Here is a 27,005-nt window from a genome sequence, read left to right on the forward strand (position 1 = left end):
CCGTGCGATTTCTGGTTATGGAGCCACTTAAAAAGTCTCGTGTATCGTGCATGTGTTGCGACGTTGAATGACTTAAAGTACGCCATAACGCTTCATGTGCGAAGCATCACAATCGATCAGTTACGATCTGCTGTTGAACACACTGTCCACTGATTTGAAATTTTGTAGGTGAATGAGGGTGGTCACATGGAGCACATTTCCCGACATCGTTCGGCACACGATTAACAACTGCTGCTCTTGTGCAATTTCGCCCTAATCTGTTCTTGTTTCTGAAAACTGCACTACCCCCCCCCCCCCAAAGAGAGTACTGTTATTTTTTCCTTACCTTTACTTAATGTGGTTCAATGACAAGGTGATCTGAAAGTAGTCAATAAATGTTAATATCGTTTCTGTATTCTGTTTTGGTTGTTTATTGTGTTAAATTTAATGTTTTTCCGGAAATAGCATCCTCAGGTGGAAATTCTGGAAGTAATTTTTTTTTTCTCAAAATTCTGTGAGCGAATCTCGTGTATAGTCTGTATACCAAATTTCGTTGCCATCCGTTCATCCATTTGAGTTGTAGGACGCTGTTTATAGGGGAAGTTTAATTATAACCACAAGGTATAAATACAGCAAAACTCCAATTATCTGAAGCCAAATAGCCAAACTGATTTTGAATTTAAAATAATACATATATTTATAATGAATCCTCATACAGAATTTATGGTTTCTTCGTTAAATCTTATAGCATTTGCAGTTTTGTGTACCTTATTTATGCCAAAATTATTTTAAAAATTAAAATTTTTTCCTGAGTTTTATGTCTTTTTTATTCAATTTCTGAGCTTCAACCAATCATCCCAATTTCTATATATCTAAATCAGCCCGATATCTATTTAATTCTGATAATTGGAGTTATATTGTCTGAAGGATAAATTCTGAAACTAAGAATAAATACATAAATATAATAATTCTTTCACCTTGTTATCTTTATAATCTTGAATAGTTTTCTCAAGCGCCTTTATCACAGCCACACAAGGTTCAGAATCCAAAAATGCATCATCTGAATCGTCACTGAGCAAAAAAAGATGATATAAATGCAGAAGAATAAATTTAACCATTAAATTTGCTAAAATATTTTAAATTATGCATATATAGACATTAGAGGTTATCAATTATTTCATAATTAAAGTAAAGAGCTTTGGGTTTGAGTTTTAGTAATTCAGATAAAGTAATGTTTAACAAGACAAATGTATCTGAAATAAAAAGCACAGATTTGTAATATTTGATTTCGTAAAAAGGTAGCTGTAAAACTGATTTTTTTCAAAGCCATAACTTGCCAAATTTGGCAATTCAGAAATTGAATTGCAGGCACCAATTTCTCAATAAAATCAACTAAATTAGTAAGTAATTGACTTCAAACACTTAAAGATAGTTTATATAACTATGTTGAAGACACAAAAATGACAATTTCATCAGAGAAAATATTGTTGATCAAGAAGAAAGAAGTATATATATCACTAGCAGTAGTACTCTCAGCCTTGTCTGCATTCATCTGCTTTACAAGTAGGTAAGGGAGAAAAAAAAATTTACTCCATATAATTTTTATAATGAGCTCCTAAAGTCGGTTCTACTTTATCTTGATTGATTGAAATAGGATTAAAAAAAAAGGGATTTTTGGCAACAAACACCGTTATTCCCTAATTTCAAAAGAGTTCATTAAATAGATGTTAAAAAACTTCAGATATTGGAGAAGGATCCGAAGATACTGCTCATTAGAAACAGCTTTTTGAATAAATGTTTTGAATAAAGAACAAGAATGAAGATCAATATTTTTTGCAAAAAGATTGACCTATGAGTTGCGTATTTGGAACAAAAGAAGATGATATGTTCAATATTATTTTCATGATTACAAACTTGGCAGCGAGGATAACTGTGTTCACCAAATCTATTCAACAGAGCTGGAGTTATAATCATCCGGGTTAAAAGACGTGCAGTTATGATATCTTTCTTCTATTTTTGAGCCATGGATTAAGGGAAAACATGGTGGGTACATCGCCAATAGATTTTCTTGATATTTTTAAAAATGCGATTCGTTTTTTGTAGTGAGGTTTCCTGATAATGAGAAATTAAATCTTCTGAAGCAATCCACTCCAACAATGAGTGCGACTCCATGACCATTTTTGAGAGTACGTCCACCTTTTCATTCCAATGTATCTGTGAATGTCGTGGAGACCATACCAAGTATATTTTCTAATTTAATTTTCCCCGAGCTTGAATTTTGCCAGCTAATCTTTGAATGGCTTTTGGAGATTTGATTGTAAGGCATTTTAAAGCTTGAAAGGCCAAATAGCTGTTTTTCAACAAAAGCAGATTTTTTTTTTCCTGTAACTGAAAATTCATCCAGAGCTTGACAAATGCCAAGTCTTCCACTGTAAATATTGAATTGATGGAGTGAATTCTATAGACGAAGGATTGCTGAGTAGAGATACCAGCAACAGAAGTGAAAGAATGAGGTTTGGATGCGTCCGTGGCGATAATTTAATAATTTTGAAATTGTTTGCATGCAATTTCTTCAAAGAAAGCCTTGATCATATAACTAGGAAGAGCTATATTTTGAAAACTCAAATCTGAGAGATGAATTTCACAAAAATTGTTTGAAGAGACGATTGGGTCCTGACAAAGCTATAATATGATTTGTAGAAGCATTCAGGTTCGCAAACAGATTTTCAGTTGGAACTTCGGTTTTTTTTAAAAACTAATTTGATGCCAGGATTGGAATTATGGTGATAAATAGTTGGATGATTGTCAGTGGCAAGTTGCCTGAGAAAGAATTGCACAACTAATCTTTTAATTTTTTTCCGATATCATTTTCTACCAAGCGATTTTCATTAAAACAATATTTGGAGTCCATTTAGGTAATCTAAGTGCTATAGTTTGTATCGGATTGCAGGCTTTGTATTCAATTTTTGGAGAATTTATTAGCATCTAGCCGCCTTTGGCGACCAGCCGGTTCGCCAATCTTAATGTTAGTTTAAATTTTAATAATTAAATATTTTACGCAATTCCTACTTTAATAGATTCTTCATTAAAATATTTTAAAACTTCAGATTTTGATAGTCATATAATTCACTCATAATATTATAAAGGCCTTCAGTCATAACGTAATATGTGTCTCTCTAATTTTCTGTTAGCTCCCGTAAAATTTATGCTTTAAATTAAAGTGGAAAGGATTAATCTGAAATTAATATAATAATATTTTTTACTGAAACAAAGCATTTTTTTATAATATGATAACTGAAAACAGAGTCAATGAGCGTTTAAACTTTATGGGCACTAAAAAATATCTTTCTTAATTTATGTAAAATCTCAAGAATTTGTGAACAAAATTTTCTCAGATTCATTATGAGCAGATCGATTAATTAACAATGTTTAATTTTAAATGCGTCAAACACAAAGAAAATAAAATGAATCGTATAAAATAATCGGTCGAAAACAGGTTTTAAAAAACTACTTAAAAAACGATGTACTTAAAACTATAAGCATATACGAAAAATATATAACTAACATAAATACATTTTAATTAGAAAAGCATACAACTAACCTAAAAATAATTTAAATCAAGTCCGTATCCGTTGATAATAGTTGTCAACAATCAGAACACAATGCGCATGCGTGAATTTTCAACGCGTTATGGTAACGCAAATGCGTGAATTTTTCTACGCCAGTTGGGGTAACGCTATGCAGATAAGAAATTTTTAATTTCCTTTATTCTGTTATATTTTAATTCAAAAGTACTTCAGAAGGAATCTGAAAGATCGATTAATTAGCAACATTTAATTTTAAATGCATCAAACACTAAGAAAATAAACAGAATCGTTTGAAATAATCTTAAGCCTACCCTCATCAGCGTGGGGAAAAAACTGAAGCCTTACTCATTTGGCGGTGGGGAAAACAAGATTTTTTTGGCTGGAAAGTTAGTTTTTAATTTATAATTAAAATTCTAATTAAATATTCAAAAAAAGGGACCCCAAGTGCACATTCCCGACCTCCAAGGTATACATGTACCAAATTTGGTAGCTGTAGGTCAAACGGTCTGGTCTGTAGAGCGCCAACACACACACACACACAGAGTTTTTTTTTTATATATAAGTATAGATTGAGCTGTTGTATATAAAATAGACTTAGGATGCTATTATTGGTTAAGTTTACGAGAACCGTTATTTTAGGGCCGTAAGTTTCATACGCAATAGATTTTGAAGCATTAATTTTTCTAAGTACTTTAGATCGAACATTTTTTTAAATAGAATCCCATTTAGGTTTGTTCTGGAAAATTCGATGCCTAAGTATTTAATATATTGTTTCCAAGGGAGAGGGAAACCAGCATATGTAATTCGTGGAGTCGATTGCAATGTCTTTTTTGATAGATCAGCAATAGAGCCATTCTCGGGGCTGATTTTAAGTTTCAAATAACTACACCATTTGTGGACGTTCTCCATTGTATTCTGAAGCTTCTTTGAAAAGTAATCTAAAGATGTAACAGCATAAAAGATAAAAATGTCATCAGCAAAAGCTGAGCATTCCACACCAACCTCAAGAGTTTCAAAGAAATATGCAAGAAAAATTGCAGAGTATGGATGAGACAACACTACCTTGAAGCAAACCTTTCTGGAAAGTTTTTCTCCTATAAAAAAAATTTCTCCGACTAACTTGAAAAGTTCTGTTTTGGAGAAAGGTATGCATGACCTTTGAAATATTGCCTTTAATACCAAGCTGAAGGCACTTCAGCATAAGACCATCAATATAAACAGTCGTATGCACTTTTAATATCTAGTTAATTCCGATAAATTATTTCTTTAGATTTTGGGCTTTCGTAATGACTGTGTGAATTTTATATAGTACTGCAATCTGATTGTCCCCGAGAGGAAGGAAACTATTCCCAAAAGCAAGAATTTTTCAATTATTAAATGATGGGTAATACGTTGAATCAACATTATTTCAACAGTTTGTGAGAAAACAGAGGCGAGAGCTATTGGTCTGTATGAAGTTTTGTTTTGTCCTTGCTAGGTTTAGGAACTGGGACAATGATTGAATGTTTCCATTCCACCGGAATAAAAGGTGTTGTTAAGAACCTCCTGAAAGACGGATGCGATGTTTATTAGATATGTGATGCTAAGATTTTTAAACCAATTTGGTGTAATATCATCAGCATCAGGTGTGGAATTCCGTGATTTTTTTTATAGCGTATTTGACTTCCTGTAGGTGAACAGGACTATTAAGACAAGAAATGCGGTCTTCGCTATAGTCAAGTGGAATCGGCTTGTGCTCGATGTTACTGTCAGCAAGAAGATTGCTTTGTTGAAATGGATTTGTGATAAAACAATAGTTATACTGAATGAGATTTGAAATATTTAATTCCTGGTTTGAATTATTGTAAAGCATGTTGAGTATCGAGTAAAACATTCTAGGATTTATAGAAACGTTGCAAATGTAAAAATGCAAATGTAAAAATTTTGTCTCAATTCCGACTAGCCTTTTTAATATGAAAACGAAGTTTTGCATACTTTTTACGCTTTATCCAGTCTGGTTCTCAAATGAAACGAAGGGCTCTTTTTCAAAATTGAATTTTCAATTTTTGAAATATGTGACAAAATAGGTTTCACCAGGAAGGATAAGTATTAGTCGGCAATGGTATTAATTTTGTGTTTTCCCTTATAACTTCCGAAATCCTGCTTGTCAGTGCATTTAGATTAGTTCTTGTAGCCAATATATTTCCAGATTGCTCCACAGTCCGATTCCAAACTATTGTTTTTATATGCCTTGTACTAGGCTCTAAATTTACTAACTACCTTGCACTAGGCACGTAATAATGGCAGGGCAATAATCACTTTCAAAGGATGAATCAGAAACATAGCAATTAACGCCATGGGAGATAGATGCCAAGCAGATCGAGCAGCAAAGCTTATCTAGTACAAGTAGCATACATAGGGTTCGAAGTATTAAGGAGGATAAAACTGGGATTTTGAAGCCATTCTACGAAATCATTACTTAAAGAAGATGATTTATTTGATCCCCAAAGAGGATGATGGAAATTAAAGTCACCGAATATAAAAACAGAGACGGAGAAAGAATTTAAAAAATTTTTACATTTTTTATATTGAGTTTTAGAGGAGCATATAGTTAATGATAATAAAATGTAAGCCATTATGATAAACTTCAACTGCAAAAATTTCATGGTTGCAATTGTGTGTAGCACTACTTGAGATAATTTTCTACCTGATGCGTTTTTTGGAATGCCGGTAATTAAACCATCTTCAGGCCAATTTGCCTGTCTAAATAAAACAAACTTTTAGTTGAACATAGAAAGTGATCTTATGCTTGAAGAATGTTTCTTGAAAAATCCAGAATTCGGATGATGAAAAAGGAGGAACTCTGAGCCAATTTTTTTTAAAGACCTCTGCAGTTCCACGGTACGAAAGTCATTGTAAAAAAGGAAACGACAAAAACTCACGAAAAACTAATCCCAACTGAATTATGGAAAAATGAAAAAATTTGAAGCCACACATTTGAAGAAAATTAAAAGAAAAAAGGATTAAAAGGGGAATCATGTTAATTTGCTCTTCCATTTTAATTGTTTGGATGACAGATTCTATCCTTTCATTCATTTTAATGACCATAGTCTCCATTTTTTCGCTTGTTTGTTCTTCCATATTTTTTATAGGAGCATTTATTTTGACAGCTGTCGCGTAATTAGATTCTTTGATTGATTGTAAATTCGTCTCCCCTCAGCAGTTGCGATATCTTTTGTACATTTAAGCTCTAAAATGTCCTTATCATTGATAAAAAATGGGCATCCTCTCGATGTGGCCGAATGCTCACTTGCACAATTTATACATTTCTGTGGGTTATACATGTATACATTATAAATGCCTGCGTGAATGTCGCCACACAGATGACAAACTTTGGGTTTTCGCTGAAAAATCTTTAGGTGCATCAAACTAAAGCAATTTGTGCACTGCCGTGGCTTGTCAATAAATGGTTGTAAGTATTTTTTGATTTCTGAACCAAATCTTTACTTCCACCGATAAGCGTGTTCCAAGTTTCGTTATAAGAATGGGTGATGTCTCCCGATAGTCATTGTTTTATAAATCGCCTCATCTCAACAATTTCAAATTCGTTATTTTTTGTTAATTCTTCAGCAATTTCTAGCAGCGAGACTTTTGTGGGGATATCAAAGAGTAGAAATCGGAATTTTATATTTTCGCATATAATATCCGTCACAATTGGAATGTTTACTATGTTGTCTGAATTAAGTAATTGGGCTGAACAAACAGGATCCTAGGTTGTAAATAGGATTTTTCATATTTTGTATGTTTGCATAACGATTTATTTTCTCTCTTATGAAAGCTTGTAGGGTAAATGGGTCGATTTGGGGAATTCGTAGTTTAGAATCTGCATTTGATAATTATATATTAATTTCTTCGTATTCATTTTGCCCAAGGCGTAAAACCAGTTCACTTGTGGATTTTCCACTCTTGAAGAATTTTCCAGACATTGCAGATTGCATGATGTTTACAGAATAACAGATATCATTTTCTACTACTACAGTAACCTCAGTTTTACTAAGTTTCGAAACAGCGGAATAAAAAAAAGAAGCAGAATGGACAGGTCTCACCAGACTTCAATGCACTATATCACACACCAGTTGAAAACAGAACTTCTAATAAAATAAGGGAATAAGTAGCAAATTCTTTTTGCTTCAAAAATAACAGCACAAAATTATTCAAAATTCAAAATTGTCGGCACTCACGACTGAACGACCAATCAACTTTCATCTCTCTCTCCAAGTACATGCCTATTTTATCTTAGTGTGCCCCTTGACTTTGTTGCCAATCTACCAACTAAAATAGTCTGGTAGGGTAGTTTTTCTATTATTTTTACTTTTTTTTTTGTTGTTGTTGTTGCCTCTTTGAGTTGTACCCTATTATTTTAGCAATGTGAACACATTAATTAGATCACATTAAAATAGATTTCAAGAAGTTTTAAGGCACTCAACTGTAAATAAATATTAATCGAAAGATTTCATATGCATGATATTTTTAGTCTTAAGTTTGGCCATATAAGCGAAGATCGCTGAAAGCTCATATTCCAGAATTTGAAAGTACATAATTGGCCATTGGAGAAACTGATATTTTAGTTTCATACTAACTTTTTTAGAGATTAAATTTTATTTTAAACGATTAATATTGTAAAGAGAGATCAATCTATAAAGGCTCTCTGGTCACAGATTATAGTCACTTGATTTAATAACAAATGTCGATGCCTTAATTTTAATTGCTGATAAAAACAGAATTCCAGCAAATAAAAATTCAGATAATGCACAAATAGATTTTCACAAAATAAAATGGTATGTGTGCATTGAAGAATGATCATAGGGTGCGTAGACTAAATTTTATCTTAAAAATAAGCTTACAAAATAACTTCTCCCTACTCATTATACTATTTTGTTAGTATACTCTGTTCCACCCTAACTTGGCAGTAGAGTATATTCTAGGCATGCCGAATCACAGTCGTTGTCAGGGGAACTGGGTTACTGTAAACTACATAGTTACTAGAAATGCAGATCGCTGGCGAAACTTTATCTCGCAAATTTTTCGCCAAATAGTAAATATTTATTTACTTTATTATAATTTTAAATCAGAGAATTAATTTTTTTCCTTATTTTGTCCAATATTATTGATACATTATTTTAATAAATTATTAAAATTATTTCATTTCGTTTCATCGTTTTCCAAAAGAAAATCCCAAATCTTTCAGTATTCTGTAAAGCATAATTCGGCTAATGTTTTTCGAAAAGATATCTGTATCATCGTTTTAAAACTTTATCTAATGTTGGGATCTCATTTCTCCGAAAAAAAGCATGGATTTTTCGTCAAATACAGGATAATGTAAAATCATCATATTTAATAAGTCTTTCCATGGTTACTTAAAGGACCGGATGCCTTTATTTCTTTTCTCAAACACTTGTAAGATGCGAAACTTTATCGACGATTTGGTTCATAGAATCTTGAGGGTTTTCTTCTCGGAATCGAGAATAAATATTTAATATGTTTCTGCGTGCTGCACTTTTTGTTGGTTTCAATCGTCTTGAAGGCGTGTACAGAGCAGTCTGTGATAACACTTTTTCAGACATTTTAGCAGTGAATAGAAATGACGAATTGAATAAATATTTAACAATCGAAATAACTACTAATGTGATTAACAGTATCAAAAATATCAGCTGGTAAAAAAAGCGAGAATAAAAATGTACGAGTTTTGATAATAACGGTTGTGAACTGAATGAAGCAAAGTTGGCGGAAACGTACAAGAAACACGCGCCAAATATTTGACCTTGATGACCAGTTCTAGTCAAAGTGGAATTCATTATGTCAATCGCTTGGTTTTATTCGTTCGCTTTATTTACAAAATACTTAACAGATAAGCACTTTTAACTTGAGAATAATTTTAAATAATTTCTAATAAAAAAAGGATTTCTGTAATTTATGATATTATTTGATAAATTTCTGCGCATTTTAGCTATTTTAAAGTCAAAATGGATGGGGAACTCTTTCCCAACGCGGAACGTCACATTTTCTGCCTTTTACAATACTGCCAAGTTAGGGTGAAATGGAGTATAGTGAAAAGTTTCTGGCTTGCCGAACAGAGCATTAGCTTTATATTCTCCTACATCAATTTCCTTTTCTAAGAGAAATTTCTTTTCTCCATAAAGAGATCAAGAATCCAGATTCTAACTTTATACCATTGACAACTGTTTCTTTCGGCATCTGTTTCTACAGAAATAGGCAATATTTTGAATGGGCCGAGGTTTTTAAAATTCTCAGTTTTTTCAGTAATATTTAATGAGGATTCTACCACACTGTTTTATGTGGTCATAGAGAACATGTAATGAAGCATGATATTCATTCAAATTTCCCACTTCAATATTTTTATTAATACTGTATCCTCTTTCAACAGGTGCTTGTTTATGAGAAAGAATGAAAATTTTCAAAACTCTCAATTTTTAAATTTATGGTCTTTAAATAAAGGATTAAAAGACGCATACAATCTCATTTTCCTGATATTAAAATTATTGAAATAGAAAAAAGATGATTTGACCAAGAAATCTATAAATTCCACGAGAATAACATCTTTTTAACTTTTCTGATGAAAGTACAACACAGAATATATATATATATTACTTGTTTTCTGCCAAAACAATTTCCTATTGGTACAAAATTTATTGGAGATTTATTTATTATGTATTTCAACAGTTTATTTTTTATATAAACTACTGACAATCATACTGGAAATTCATATAACTTTAAAAGATATTTCTTTTGTGAAATGCAAGACTTGCAATAATCTGTTCTCTCATACCTGCACTCTCTTATGAATTGTACACTGTTAGGAAATTGCACTGGTATTAGCAATTTACTGAAAAAATAATTTCAACTGAGAAACTTTCTCTCAAAACTTAAAACAATAATAATTTAACTAATTTATGAAAATGAGACGCATAAAAAGACAAAAATACATCATCACTCTGATACATTTGAAAAAATGGCTTAATATGATCTGCAACACATGTGGAACCAGCTGAAAATGTCTCTCCAATACTTCAATGCTTACTCCCTAAGAAAGATATCGCCCCTTCCTCTTGGCATAAAAAGTAGGAATCTTGGGTATGGCTGTCAATGCAGAATATACAGATTTTTATTTTCAGAGGCAAAAACTAAATTACTCAACAAATTTCAATTATTTAAGCTGTTACATCTTTCTGTTGCAGTATTTACATGCATAAAATCTTACAAATGGGCAATTTATAGATGGATCTGGTTCAAAATTTTGATATGGATGTATACTTCAAATGCTAAAACTGTGTGCCAAATTTAACTGAAATAGCTCTTTGGATCTTGAAGTTATCAAGTTCACAAGTACTCTGACAAACAGACAGGAAAGAAAAAAAAAAAAAAAAAAAAAAAAAACTTTCAAAGGAATGAATTTTGTCAAAAATTTGATCGAAATTCACAAATCTAGTGTTAAGAAATTTTAGCTCAAAACTCTTTGGGTTATCTTTTCCACAGACTTCCACATAAATTCAAAAATGCTTTATTTAGAGATCTGAATCAAGAAGATTAAGCAGAATCTTGAATTTGAATATTGGTGATTACATTTCTTTCTATTTTAATAGCTCGTATACGAAAAAGTAAAAAATGAATTTTATTGACATTATTTTTGATATCTTTTGGCAAGAGTAACAAATGACCAAAAAATAACGGAGTACCATAAACATTTTGCTTTACTTTCATTTTTAACGCTTTCAAACATTTGGTGCATTTATTCATTTCTGGAAGTCCACAATGAATGAAATACACATTTTCCGGCATAGTTAAGAAGTTCTAAACTTTTGCACATAAATTATTTGAAGTAAAAATTATTTAAATTCATTAATGACAAATCATTAAATCAAGTTGAAATATCTTTAATAAATGCTCTACAAAAAGTAACCGCCATGTAGGAAAATACTGGTTCGCTATTAAACTCAACGTCGGTAGTTTTATTCCAATACATACAATTATCTGTAAAAAGAAAGAATTTTTCCCCCTGTATAAAACAGCCAAAGGAGGTGAAAGAAGAGTCAAGTAAATGCAAAAGATATATTTCCCCCCATTCTATCAGTATTTTCCTAAATTGAGATAAAATCTTTTTCACTGGCCTCCGAATTCATTGACATCTGTTTAAAATTAAAAGATTTAGTTAGTTTATAATCAGGCAGATCTAACATGGTAATATGGTAATTTTATTATTTATTTTTTTCATCAGAAGAAAAATATAAGCATCTGGATAAAAAATAAGCACTTTTTTTACAACTTTTAATGACAAATTAGAAAATTAGACAAAATAGAAAATATTTGAGGGTGCCTTTATTTGAGTAAATATTTTTTGACTTGGTACAGATTTTATGATCTGCAATCATATCTAAACTATTTTAGAAACCTTGATATTGAAACTTTCTATGATGTTTGATAAGGTTTTCAAAGCTTGTCTGAACCTAAACCTGGCCAATATAATCCAATAAACTACAAGTATATCCAATGGCATATTTCCGCACAGGCGTTGGAGGCGGTCGCTTCGTGACTTGAGATCTGTGGGGTCTCAAAACTTATATCATAATGCTGAATCGGCAGCAATTTTTTTTTCATTGCAAATTTGTTCAGAATCCCCCTCCCCTTTTTACTCATAAAAAAAAATAAAAAAAAAAATAAATGAAAAGGGTAAAGAGTAAACCAAACATAGGTGCAAATAACTATGAATGGAAAAACTAAAAACAAATAATTGTAAAAGTAGTGATATTCAAGAAATTTCTTAGATATAAAAAATTATAAAATCTTGAAAATAAACCCCGAAATATTAAAACAATTTGTTCCAAATAAATAGCAATATGATTAGCAAAATCATATGATTTGAATATTCGTATTAACTGAGGGTGATACAGTATACCGGGATGAAGAACGATCTAAAAGCTTTTTTTTTTTTTTTTTTTTTTTGTAGCAAATGAGCAACTGTGTTTCATTTATTTGATTTACAAGGATAGTGTACTCAAATGCATTAAAAATTAAAATGAACTTTCTGTCAAATTTCAGAATATTTCTCTCATGATTTATTTCAAATTTGTTTGCAGATCCATGAGATCCATTTTTCCTTTCATTGGCTAACCGACTCGCAACTCAACAATTCTCAGATAACATAAGATAAAAAAAAAAAAAAAAAAAATTTCCCTTTTACAAGAAATGTCAGTGTCATTCCCTGCACCGACAAAAGGGTGTGACATAGACCTCACTCTTGACCTTAGGCCGAGGGAATGATATTGTTTTGTAGAAACTTCTATGTTTTCATTTCCTGTCGTCTACATTTCCATTAAAGTATTTTATTCTCGCGAGATGTTCTTTTTGGCAAATTTTTGAAGATGCCAGCTTCTATACACATTTTTCAAATATTATGACAAATAAATACCGTTTTTCTAGAATTAAAAATATAGTTTTTCTCATCTGTCATAAATATTTATTTAGTGCCATTTTTTAATCACTTAAAGAGAATTCATTTTATAGTTTTCTATATGTGTTAATTTTTTTTAAAATTGAACGTATATGATTACAAAAAATAATAATAAAAAAATGAAATGATAATTTTAATTTTGTGACTTGCCAATTTCTTATTAATTTAATATTTTTAAATAAAAGAAAACATTTATGACTTATTTAAAAAAGTGCCATAATAAATAAGGAATATATAATTATTTGAATTCACCCAGTTGAAATTTTCTGAAAACATACTTAAACAAACAAACAAAAAAACGAAGCATTATTCTTAGGATTTAATTCCAACATAGAAAAAAAAAAGCAATTAAAAAAATACACTTCACTCAATAGCTTTCACCAAAATATATATTACAAAAAAGGTTGCAAAATTTTATTAGTTTGGTACAAAATCACCCGAATGGTATTTATTACCAACCGAAGAGAAATTATTGTTAGCTAAATGGTGGAGTTTTTATTCAAGTGAACTCAGTTATAGAAATGCTAACATTTATTAAAGTCAAAGAATTGACAATTAAATGCGCTGATTTAACCTTTTCTCTTCTGTGCTTCATTTAAAAATTAATTAGTTTTCCCCCCGTCATATTAAATAAAAAAATTTATTTCCTTTTTTTTTCTGCAAATATTATTTAGATTCAGAGGAGAAAGAACTTGATATGTATTTAAATCTAGCAAATTACATATTCATTCTGGAATTTTGAAGTAGTAGTCTCTTTAAATGCGTTATAATCAAATGCATGTTGCGTATAATAAGTTTGTGTTATGTATGACGCGTTAATATTTACAATATTCAAATCATTATATTGTTTCAGGAAATTTATGAACTGTCAGTCTTATGATTTAACGCTAATTCATTCCTCGGAAAAAAAAAAAAAAGCTTGGGATTTTTTTTTATCTTTTTTTTTTTCTGTTGAAAATATGTTTTTTATTTTTGTCGGCATTAAATATTCTGAAAGCATGCCGAATGTTTCAGAAAAACCGCATCTTTAAATAGGAAGGCTAAGTATTTTTAAAAACTATTTTATATTATATATATATATATATATATATATATATATATATATATATAATCATTCTGCAGCAAAATTTAATGCTTTATTTTAATTAATTTTTTAATTTTAATTCAATGCTATATAACACTAGAAAAATTATATAGTTCTGATTTTCTTGTGTGTTCGTCCTTCTAAGTAAAATGTGCGCACTTGGCGAATAAAGTCTTTTTAATAATGTTCAGAAGCATTGACAGTTAACGAAACTGAGGCAACGTGAGCATTTCTTCTTTGTACACAGGGGCACATTTACGAGCTGAAAGGATCTTGTAATTTGATGATGCTTCTACATCTGTGAAAAAGGGGGTTAAAGCAGGCTGACCCTCCTAAATTTATGTCCGAGGGAATGAGATATCTATATATTACACTGTCCCTTCAACTCCCATTGGACAAATATCTCTAACAGTTGCCAATGGTTCAAGACAGGGATATGAACAAAGATTAAGAACAAAAATCGAAATAAGTACAAAGGCGATGCGAATCGTTGAAAAATAGCTAAAACTGAAACTCCTTTGAAAGAGGCAAGAAGTCTTATTATTTTACCCAGATTTATTGTATCAATCATTTTCTTATAAACACATGATTTTTTAAAACTATTTCTAAGAAATATCTGCAAATATAAATTAATAATAAATGTTCATGATAAAATAGAAAATTTATTCAATGTATTTGAATATCGTGAACATTTTAATTATGAATATCAATTCAATTTGAATTGAATATCGAAACAGTTATAAATATGAATGTAGTGATAATTTCTTGTCTAATACAACAATTTTAACTGTCGGAAATAACAAGACTTTACTCTTTCCCGCACGATCATTAAAACAATTACAACGATTTTGGTATAAATCGGTGAAATATTTTTTCATTAATCATACATTTCATACATATTAACTCTCTTTTTAATGTTAAATTCCATGAATCTTTTTAAACGATTAGTTTAATTATAAGTTTAATAACCAGAGAAGAACAGATTGTAAATATGGCAATAAAGAACTTACATTAGCATGAAATGTCGTGTTTTGCAATTATATCATTTAAAATTTTATAAGTGAAAGCTTTATTAGCTCATCTTAAATTTTAAGTCTTGAAATGTTTGCCATTTGTTAAATTCATAACTATAACTAACAAATTTTACGGTGTTAAAACTATCATCAAAATAACACGTTAATGCTTTTTATTAGTTTTCCTCTGCTAATTATAGCGGTAGTTTATTTTAAACATTCTATTTTATTTTTAATCTTCTTGAATCTACTATGGTTTTACATAAACATGTAACAGAATAATCAAATTTTAAAGTAATAATTTCAATATTTCTATATTGCTCCACCTGTAGACCTTTATGAAATTGCGTAATTTTTTTTTATTTTGTTTCATAATTCAGTCGTTATTAGTCGGTATCAGAAAATGAAATATTTCTGTTATTTCAACTTGTTTTAACATTTTTTTTTGTTTAAAAACCCTTTCATTGAAAAATATTTAAGTTACTCAATAATATTTAAATAAATAATTTATTCTATTAAATAATTTTTAATTATTATTTTTAGCTATAATAAATTTAATGATATATTTAAAATAAGCATTTTTTAAAACTAGTACTAGTAAATGAATTATTTTTAATATGCATTTTTACTAAAATTAACAAGGTGCAACTGCGATTTCTGGAACATCAAATAGAAGGGTAGGAGAAAAATATTTAAATAAGCAATTTTCCTTCAACTAGATAATATTTTAAAATTTTTTAAAGCATTATTTAAAAAAAAATCTCAGAAGATAATTTTATATATCTTATTTTTTTTTAATATCTGCAGTGTCAATAGAAAATTCCACTCAATCCTTTGGTCAAAGGATGTTGACACTGTTTATACCAATTCAAAGTTTGGAAGGAATGTAAATAATAATATTTTCGAATAATAGTTACCGAATAGAACTGTCATTTTATCCTTTTTTTTTTTAATAAAAAATGTGCAATTTGTTTAATATATACACATATAATGTAGAAATTGCTAAAAAGTAAGCGCAAAGTTAAAATTAAAAATCTAAAATAAGTTTAATTCATATTACTTTCTTGCAATAAATAGAATTTACCTAGAAGGGGGCCTCAAAATAATTTAGCGCCTGTGGTCTCATGTAGTCAAAATCAGCCACTGAGTATATCAAATGAAATAAATGAACTCAGGCTAAAAATAACCAATAAAAACATCATACATGCCTACAGGATTCATTAAAAATTTAAATTTGCTATAATATTAAACAAAAATGAGATTACACAATAAAACATACTGCAACATGAATATTAAAAGGCACTTATTCTATGTAATACAGGAAATATAAAATGTTTGAAGGAAGCAACCATAACATTGACAAAAGCATGTGAATGATTAAAAAATGAAAAAAGTTTAGCATTTCCACACACACACACACACGCACACTCTACAAATTTAATTTAAATTACCTTAACAATTGATTAAAAATCAGAAACAAATTGTATGGAAATGAAACTAATGTCACTGACAAGCTAGTTTTTTAAATTTTATGACAGTGCAAAAATAATTTTTGTATGGTGACATGTTATGAAATTATGATAGATAAACATTTTACCAGAATTCCCATTTTTAATTAAGAAAAATTAAGGACCTTTTAAAGAAAATCCAAGGATCATAAAATTATATATTTCAAGGCATAAAAAACAACAACAAATAATAAATTAAATATATTTCCACACCATTTAAATATGTCTATACATTCTTGCTTGCTTACATCTAGACACTTGAATTAAGAGCATTAAGGACACTTGTTATATTCATCTTGCAATTAATAAATCAGTACTTAACAGTTCTAAGTGGATTCTGAGATGACAATTCAAGTGTCATTACTATTCACCACTGACAGCAGCAGATACTTGTAGATGCTAATTTCACGCAAACTATAGCTTGATGCTCACTTCACAAACATATTCACACTTTCAATGCAAAACCAAGCCTCACAAATTGGCTTTCCCTCTCCCCAAAAAATAATGGACGCATATTTCATCTATTATTCAATGACTAGCAAAAAAAAAAAAAAAAAAAATCAAGTATTTTTTTACAGCCCCAAGTATACAGAAAGATACATTTGATGGACCATGGTAATCCTGTTTGTCTAATTTCATTCAATTTTAATAGGTCTTAGTAGTTTCTTAACAGCACAGTTACTGTGTGCCCGCCATGAGAACATTTCCCAACAAATGTCTTTGTGGCATGGCAGTCACTAAAGAAAACTATTAAACTCACTTTTAAAAACAAATTCAAAAAATAATTCACTAAGCTCATAATTATTTAAATACTCGGAAATCTCGAAAATATCTTATTATTTCTTCCATATGTATACAAATCAAATGGGGAAACTGAATAATTATTTGTATGTCTAACAACTACACAATAAAAAAAAAAAAAAAAAAAACTATTAAGAAATCTAAAGTAGAATCAATTCATGATAAAAAAAATTAATCATCTTTATTTCATTTGTTTTAAATTTAAGTAAGTAATTAACACCAAATTCTCCAGAGCAAATGCACAGTAATGCGTCTAATTTAACATAAAAACGATAATATAATTAATCATAATTATTTCATAATTTTTATAAAGGCTTATTTATATTCTAATATATAGTAAAATGTTCATTATTAAATAAGATTGAAACCTTTTCGAAATTTATATTTATTGTTTCTGAAAAATATACTATTTTCAGAAACACAAAATTAACTATCATACTATAAATGTTTAGATTTTAAAAAAATTTAATCTGTAACTTATTTTCAATATGCACAAATTTTCTAAAACATAATTAATCTTGTAAAGTTCATCTGCAAAACTATTCTAAATTTTAAAATAATTCAAGTGTTCTTTCAAGCATCTGCCAGAGGTCCCAGACTTAATAGGAAACCAAAATAAAATCTTTTAAAAAATTACTTCAACATATTATTTCTACAAAAAAAGATTAAAAGTTTGTTTTAAGGTAGCATTCCAGATGACCATATATTCATTTTCTCACGAGGTGTCATTTCAAATAGTAGGCTAAAAAAATAAGCTTTTCTTTTCAATGAAAATCAGTAGTCGTTAGTAGTGTAGCAGAAAAGTATTCTTATACTCCTGCATTTGTTTTATCATTTTGGGGTTGAAAATTCTTCATTTGCAATGTCCTTCAGTTTCTCCTTCACATTTTAACTCAAAGCCCATATAACACCATTTGAGAATACCCATCAGTTTTGTAATCTATTGTTTTATTATCATAATCAGGGGGCAAAAGTAGAAGGAATCTCATTCAATTTTCTAAGTCTTCTAGCTCCTCATCACTTGGTTTAGGTTTTAGCTCCCTGGAATTACATCTGAGAAATAAAGCTATTCAAACAACAGGAAGATGAGAAAACAAGCTGAACAGATTTCTTTTTTTCATTAAAAAAAGTGTTATGTGCTTCTATAATGTAGGTAATCTTTATATCATCCAGAATCTTTATAGTGTTGGATAATATTTGGCAGGAAATATTGAATAGGATTACTTCTGTACAATTAATTGTATTACATCATTGAATTCTAGATAAGAAATAAAATTATACTAACTTTTAAATATTTTCATATAGCATAACAGAATTGCTATTTTTAATTCCAAAGTTCCTTTTTCTTCTAAACAGATAAGTTCAATTTCTAATAACTATGATTTAGCATCAAGAGCAAAAGTTTAAATCAGTATTTCTGTTTCATATTTTTTCATCTTGACAATGATTGTGACAGTAGATAACTGAATTATACCAGTAAATTTGAAGGAAATAACTCAACAATATTGATGAAAATAAAGTATTGAATTTCTAAGATATATTTCAATTCGATTAGAATGTTGAATTAAAATTAAAAACTATGAAATAAAGACAAATTATTCAAAATGTTTGAGTAGATGTTTTAAGTTTCTACTCTGACAAAATTCGTAAACACACAATTTTAATTTGAATAAAATAATTCGGTAAAAATTGCAAAAGGATAAATATCATCTGTTCATAGTGCACATTAAAAATAACACTGAATGCTTTATTAATAGTAATAATATTTTTGATTAAAAAACAAAATTTAAATTCTTTAATGTATGTTTAGTTGTCAATTATTTTTAATTTTCATTTCTTACAAAATTTTTACAATAAGTTTACAACTCTACAAGCGAAAAAAATTGTAAACAAATAAGTAATGGCATTTACTAAAAACATTATTCCGCTTGCTTTTTTGGATTACCATACTGGCGAAAAACTCGGGGCACGCTAAACTAGGATTCAACCTATATTTCCTGCAAGAATTTACTTTAACTAAAATCTTCAATACAATCGGTTTAATTTTTCCAATTCAAACAGCTGAGAAAAATTTGCTTAAAATAGTTAAAAGTTTATTGTTTTAAAAATATGTTCTTGAAATGGATTTCTGTATTATATAGTTCCTTATATTGATCAATTCAAAGGGTGATCTCCTTTAATCTCTTAAAAAGTTATCTATGTTTTAAAACAAATATTTCATTAAATTTCAGTTTATGACATTAAATAAAACTTTTCTATATAGAAAAAGTTATAAAAATGTATTATGATATAAATTTTTTAAAAAAGAAATTTAGTTATAGTTGAAAATCATATGAAAAATAATTTTATAGTTACATTTTGAGGTACTTAATGTAAGTCATTAAAATTTCATGACAAATTAGAAAAGCAAAATAGCATTCCCTGAATGTAAATGAAACACAGTTGATTTTGTAGTTCTTTATTGTAAAACCAATAAATCTGTTTCTAAAGTATCATTATCTCGTAATATAGGGTGGCCAGCATTTCTGATGTTTGAATTTCCCCGACTTTTCAAGGTTTCTTTTAAGAAATTTGCTTCCAATATCTTCAGAACAATGTTGCTTTATTTTATTCTCTTTAATTATTGCATATCTCAGAACTGTTTGTTAAATGTATTCATGAAAAATGCAGTACAAAAATAAATGCACATTGAGAGAGCGCTTAAGAAGGAAATGATTTGTTTGCTTCCAGCAGGGTCTCCCCTGTCCATACTGTTTACCAACATGCCAATCAGAGCTGCTCAGTAATTTTACTAACAGAATTTTTTTTTTCTTTTTTAAATTTACAAATACAAAATGAAATCTCTGCATCAAAATAAAAATTCTTCAATCATATCAAAATTGCAGTGACTTTAAGACCACCAACTATAATAAAAAAAATTGTTTGGATGATGGCTGAATACTTATAAAATAGAAAAAAAAAAGTGAAAAATTGGCCCTTATAAATTCCTTTATTGCATAAAAAATTGTTTTAGAGGTATAAATTTCAAAACAGATGTATGAATGAATTTTGTCAATTTTTGTGGCAAACAGTTTCATACATTATACCATCAAAATGCATAGGAAAAGTGCTGCTTTTCGGTTTTTAAAAAATTTCTTGAAAAAATTACATGAGAAATGTGTACCTATAATGTATCAAACAAATTAATATCTTGCGTTTAATATCATTTTAAAATTATAGAGCATTTTATTTAATGTATGGAGAATTTTACACAAACAAAATTTTTGAAAAAAGCTAAAAGAAATATTAGCAATAATATTATAACATCTATCCATATGGAGATTTCAGTAAATCTGCATTCACAACGTTTAAAAATAAACGAACAAAAAAAAAATGTTTCAAGGAAATATGGGTAATAACATCTAATACTTCATAATACAACAAAAAGATCTCAGAGAAGAGAGAGAAAATAATTATTGTAAAAAACATATTTAATTAAAATAAACTGTTTTGAAATTATAATAATGGGTTAATATTTTACATCCACATTTTGAATATTAATATTGAAAATTCATACTTTCGCTCTTGTAACACATAGTATGATCGATTTGATGTTCGAAGGATGGAAGAAAGAGGGGGGGGGGTAGCACCATATTTATCTTCTTAAATAAAAGACACCCATTAAAGCTTAAAATCATAACAGTAATAGGAGCTAGTTAGGCTCCCTTTTTCCATAGTACACACAACCATTTTCGCTAATTATGTCGATGACGTTCTAAAAAAGGCAAACAAAAACTTTTGGCAGAAATATTATATATTTACACATATATTTAATAAATTAGATATGTTGGTTAATCCTTCTTTTCTATAATGTGTTTTAAACTATCAATAAAAGCTTGATTTTCCATTAGCCAACGATGTTTCATTTTGCTTACGAAAAAATACCAGCAAATTATCATGTTCAATAAAAATTGCAATTTATAAAAAAATTTCCAGTTTCAAAATAAATTTTCCTGACTTTACGAAATTTCCAGACAATTCCCAGTCTTCCAGTCAGCTGGCCACCTAGTCACAATCTGCCTGTTTTAATTATTTGTTATGAACTGTCACACTTCAAATATTATTTGTTGCATTCTGGTCACAAGTAGGAATAATGAATCCATATTTAAAAAATTGTGTTACAGCTTCACGCCGATAGATGGCGTATCTGTCGAGTAAGAAGTTTTTGTTAATTCTTTTTTTTTTTTTTTGTATCTTAACGTTCGTTGTGTAAGAACGATTCTATGACTTAAAAGTGGCAGCCAATTGTGAGAGGTGTCCTAATCTGTAACAGTCTACCTGAAGGGGCACAAAAAATGTGCCTGAAAATAAAATGGTGTTTACCAGACAGAAATGAATTTTATTTGAAGAGAATTACAAATTGAAAAACAAAAAAAGTAACTTAAATTTTATAAATCAATTCATTTACTTTATAAAAATCATATTTATATTGTGAATATATAAAGTTTTTAAAAGAAACAGTTCAAGTATGTAAAGATATTTATAAATGATAGGATCTATAGTTTGTTTCATTTCACTTTTTTCAACAAATTATCAATCATAACAATAACAAAAATGAATTAATCAGCAATTAACTAAACAAATAATGTTATGATTTGTTTTTAGTCAAATCTATAAAAAAAATGTAACAATATTAATCAAGGACAGAAAAAAATCAAAAGAGAACTTAAAAAATAAAGGCAATCAATCAAATATCAAGCTGAAGTTTTTGACTATGATACAAACATGAACAGTAGAAAACAGGAACATGTTAATGAAAAGAAAAAGAAAGAAAAGAATAAAAATGCGTTACAGATTTAATATCTTCAGGAAATAAATCAAATAAAATTCCACAATCTTCTATACACAGTGATTAAATTAACTGAAATGTAAAAAGCAATTATAAAACTCAATTTTTATTCATAAAAATATATTAATTATGATTAAAAGAATGCAAAATTACCTTATATCAAAATGCCAAAACTATTTAGCAGAGATTGAGTTCAGCTGTGTAATTTCTCTTAAAAAATCTAAGTCACTGTTATAAGATTCCATTTCCTTTGAATCAGAACCCGAATCACTGCTCCCAATTTTTATTACCAGTTCATGCGCCAGCTCTTCCAAAATTCTATTCTTTTCACAATAAGTATTTTCAAGTTTTCCCACATGACGGCAATGTACTTCCCATTTTTTTAGAAGTCATTCCACCCATAGCTTGGCACAATAAATTTTATAAATTCTCCAAACTTAAATAGTAAGTAACATTTTTTTTTAAATAAGTCTTTTAACTCTAGACTTAATTAATAAATAACAAATAAACAATTAATATTAACCAGGGAATAAAAAAGGTAATCAAAGTGAATATAAAGATATGTACAACTGCAACTAAAGCAAGGAGGTGAGTGATTAATAGCTTTTTGTATTGCTTTAAATTGACACCAAGACAAAAATAACCTCAAAACTTCCGTCTGATTCCTCCTATTTGAAATAGATATTCCCTATAGAAACCTGTTTTTAAAAGAACCACCATAAACAAAGACATTTGTGGGAAGCATTCTTGCAACAGATACACAGTAATCCCTTAAAAGCTAAAAAATATGTATGTCAAATTTGATCCAAATTCATCAAGGGATGTGGAATAAGGTTCAAACAGACAAAAAGTTGTTTAATTATATATACTCTCTGACTAACAGTTACATATTTAACACAACTGTAAGAATTCATAAAAAAGATTAAAAACCAAATCTCATAAACTGTTGAACTATCATTCATAAGATTATAATTAATATCAACTCAAGTTGAAAGAGAGAGAGAGAAAAAAAAAAAAAAATCAAACCATTATTGTAAACAGTTACTAAGCCTTGGACATTATCTTAATGAACACTGATATTTTGTACAGAATTTAGTTTTAAGTAAAAAATGACATTTTTCATAAATATTTGTTTTTTGAAATGAAAGTTTTGAAGTCGCACAGGGCTCTCTGTAGCCCAAAATTTTTTGAAATGTGTTTCATGTAATTTGCTAACGATATAACTTGTTGTAGCTACTACTTAGTGAAAATTTGAGTTGTCATTGATAAAAGAGAAAATATAATACACTGTTTGTGATAACTTCAAAGATTCCACTCGCATTTCCATTTTTATTTATTTTTTATCACTAAAAGAAATCATTCCTTCAATGCATATTCCACATCCCCATCCTGTCAACATTGCTTTCATTTGCATGACAAATTGTCATTTTTCCAGCACTACAGATTTAGCATCACTCCTTCATTTTAGCAATGAACTAAGATACAGTGTGGAAATTTTTAGCATATTCATAGCCTCCTACTGACTTAGTATTGTAAGTTGATCACATTCTATCAGAATATAACATTTTTCTTTCCTGCTCAACAGATACATTTGATCACCGGAACATGAAAACATTCTTTCGTCATACATTACTAAATGGAAGAAGGCGGAACATGCAGATGGTGGAGGAAGAGGATTGGTGGTGGTGGTGGTGGGGGAATCATTTTTGAATCTGGCCCTATTACCATCTTTAAATTTTCAACAGTCAGCCATCCAAATTCATTACTAAAAGTGATGGATTTTGCACACATTTAAATATGGGAGATCCTTTAAAAGCTATTTTGACCAGAACAACCGATTAATCATTAAATCTGTGATCATAACAAGTAACAATTATTGTATTATCTAAAAATTTATAAATTTAATATGTGCATTCCTTGGCTTTGCAACATTTTTTGTTAACAGTACTAAAATAGGCAAAACAAGAGAATCATATACCAGATCCTAGCTGAAACATAACGAATTCTAATCAAACCTACCGAAACTTGCCAAATTAATTGATAAAATGAGAAATTTATAAAAAAGATTAACATATCTGGCAACTTGTCTTAAAATAGGTACAACTTGGTGCCATTTACCGATTCTCAGGTATGGCCTAAAATTAAAACCAAAATTATTCAGACATACAGTCAGTTAAAAAAGTCTGTTCACAGTAGTAAAGTAAAACATAAATCTACAGTTCTCCATCTCTTTTTAGAAAATTGCAGTATTTAAATTTTTCAGTAAAGTTTTGATTATATTAAACAAAACAGCACTACAAAACAGTTTAATAAACTATTATTAAATTTAATTAAAATTTTCTTTATCAATAAACTTTTAAAGTGATATTAAAAATATATGATTGGCACAGATAACCATTCGAAAAATTTGCTTATTGTCAGTCAAATTTCCAGTAAATTGATTCGCAGCCCAGTTCAATATGAAGACAGTTGCTTTCATTTGGTATTTTAGTAAATATGAAGTGATTAAATGTTTTTAACGTCATATTATGGGAAAAGAAAAAATACCTCTAGGTATAAGATGTTTGATAATAAAGTTAAGAGATGAAGGAAAAAATCTCGTCTTTAAATTTGTAAAATTGTTAACAAGCCTCATTCTAGTATTCAATGCATTATAGAAAACTTTCAGATAATTGAAGTCTTAATGTAAGAGCGTGATGAGAATGGCCTAAGAAATTATCTGTTAGAGAAGAAAGAAAAATAATTTGAATAAAGTTAATCTGAAATTTTCTGCTTCTAACCCTATTAGCACAAGATATTGTATTATTTTCCATGATGATGTTGCTCAATATCCTGAATGTCAGCCAATATCATGAAGATATTGTAAAAATATTGTTGGGCATTTTGTGCAAATAGGGAATATTGCGTCTGATCTGAACACAACATGCAATAAAAGAGTATGACCAGAAATTGTATTTAGGAATACTGGTTATCATGAGCGAATAGCCAGAGCAAAACCATACATTTCGAAGATTAATTGGAAAAAGAAAAATTAATTTACAAAAAGTCATTTAAATAATTCTCCTAAATTCAGGAATAAAATAATTTGGTCAGATGAAAGCAAACTCGCCTTTTTAAAGTTAATTCATCATTTTATAGATAAGAGAAAGCCAAATATGCAATTAGACGCAAAAAATTTGCATCCATTTCTTAAGCATGGAGGAGGTGGTATTGTGGTTGGGGATGTATATCCACCAATGGAGTCGGACAATTAAATATAAAAGACAAAATAATTTATAGATTTGTTTACTTGAACATATTAAATAAAAATTTAAAAGCAAGTGTCAAAAAACTGGGAGTAAAAGATGATTTCATTTTGGAATAAGAGAATGACCCTAAGCATATAGCAAGGATAATTGAAGAATATATGCTGTATCATGTTCTCAGATGTTTACAGACACCCCCTTAATTACCAGATCTTAATCCACTATCTCTGGAAAAACTTGAAGGGCGAAAAAAAAAAAAAAAACATTCACAAACACAATATAACATCAAAAAATAATTTAATATGCAAATTGAAAGAAAAATAGGCGAAAATTATTCCACTCAACACAGAGAAGCTTATTCATTCAGTGCGTAAAAGATTGCAGGTTGTAAAGAAATGCAAAGAATACCCTACAAAGTATTAAATAATCGTTTTAAGAAAATGGGCATATACAATGTACAAGTGCAAGAAAACTTTTTTAATTTAATTTCTTTGCTTTTGTTTCTTTTAGATATTTTATGTAACAAGTTTTTACAGTAAGTTTGAGAATGTAAAACATGAATGGTAAGAAACCCATACAGATGTAAACAAAGGCTTAAACCTAAAAAAAAAAGAAGAAAAAAAATATTTTCTTCCATTCATATACATTTTTTTACTATATAGTAGCAGAATACAGACTTTTTTTGAACCACTGTATACAAGAGAAATTCAATATATTAAAAAATTACTGAAAGAACATACTCAATAGTTACATCATCTAATCTATCTGCAAGTCCATTCAGAATTTCCACTTCATGCTTGTTTAATTCTACACCTAATGATGATGAGGAGGAGGAGGAGGAAGAGGAAGATAAATGCACAACGGGCTTTTTCGAATAAGCATGAAAGAGAGTAGGATCCATTTCTGAAAGCAAGACAAAATCTAAATACCGCGTAAATGTAAGGTAGCGTTAACCGGAGGACGCAATGGAGGATCAAGCCAGGTTCCAATTAGTGCCTGTAGACGGCGCTAGCTGTCTGCTACCGTCTATAGGCGCTAATAAGAACTACCCCAATTCCATTACTAGCTAAAATAGGGGTTATAAGATTTGGCAAATACGCATATTTGTGGCGAATTATTCCAATCTTTTTCATTTCCTATTACGCGATTTTGTTTTTCATTTTATTCCGCTAAAATTTTGAATCATCAAACTGTTTCGTTTCTTTTACTCTTTCTGAAACTTTACTCGTATCTTTTTTATTTGTTTCTTTTACACTCTTTCAGAAATTCATCTGATAATTTTTTATTTGAAATTTAATTTGATGGAAATTAATTTTTTAATATTATTAAAATGTATTTATTTATTAAGAATTTTTTAAAGTCATTTGCTAAAAATTATTATTTATTAAATAACTTATTAAAAATATAAATGTATTTATTTATTTTATTATTGTATAATTATTTTTCATTTGAAAG

The 27,005-nt window shown here is 29.0% G+C and overlaps 1 protein-coding gene across 4 annotated transcripts in view; it reads right to left on the reverse strand.

Annotated features, from left to right (window-relative positions):
- LOC129958328 (uncharacterized) overlaps window positions 1-26,526 on the reverse strand; it is a 93,387-nt gene extending 66,861 nt beyond the window's left edge. For 3 of the 4 annotated variants that reach the window (XM_056070741.1, XM_056070740.1, XM_056070742.1), the window contains exons 1-2: window positions 26,291-26,526; window positions 957-1,050 (exon numbers count right to left, since the gene is read on the reverse strand). In XM_056070741.1, the coding sequence (XP_055926716.1) occupies window positions 957-1,050; window positions 26,291-26,451 (255 nt within the window). In that variant the 5' untranslated portion in view covers window positions 26,452-26,526. The remainder of the gene's footprint in view (window positions 1-956; window positions 1,051-26,290) is intronic. The other variant, XM_056070743.1, reaches the window with a different exon arrangement.
- Window positions 26,527-27,005: the final 479 nt, after the last annotated feature.

The sequence above is a fragment of the Argiope bruennichi genome, chromosome X1 (genome assembly GCF_947563725.1).
Source record: "Argiope bruennichi chromosome X1, qqArgBrue1.1, whole genome shotgun sequence".
NCBI classification, from domain to species: Eukaryota; Metazoa; Arthropoda; class Arachnida; order Araneae; family Araneidae; genus Argiope; species Argiope bruennichi.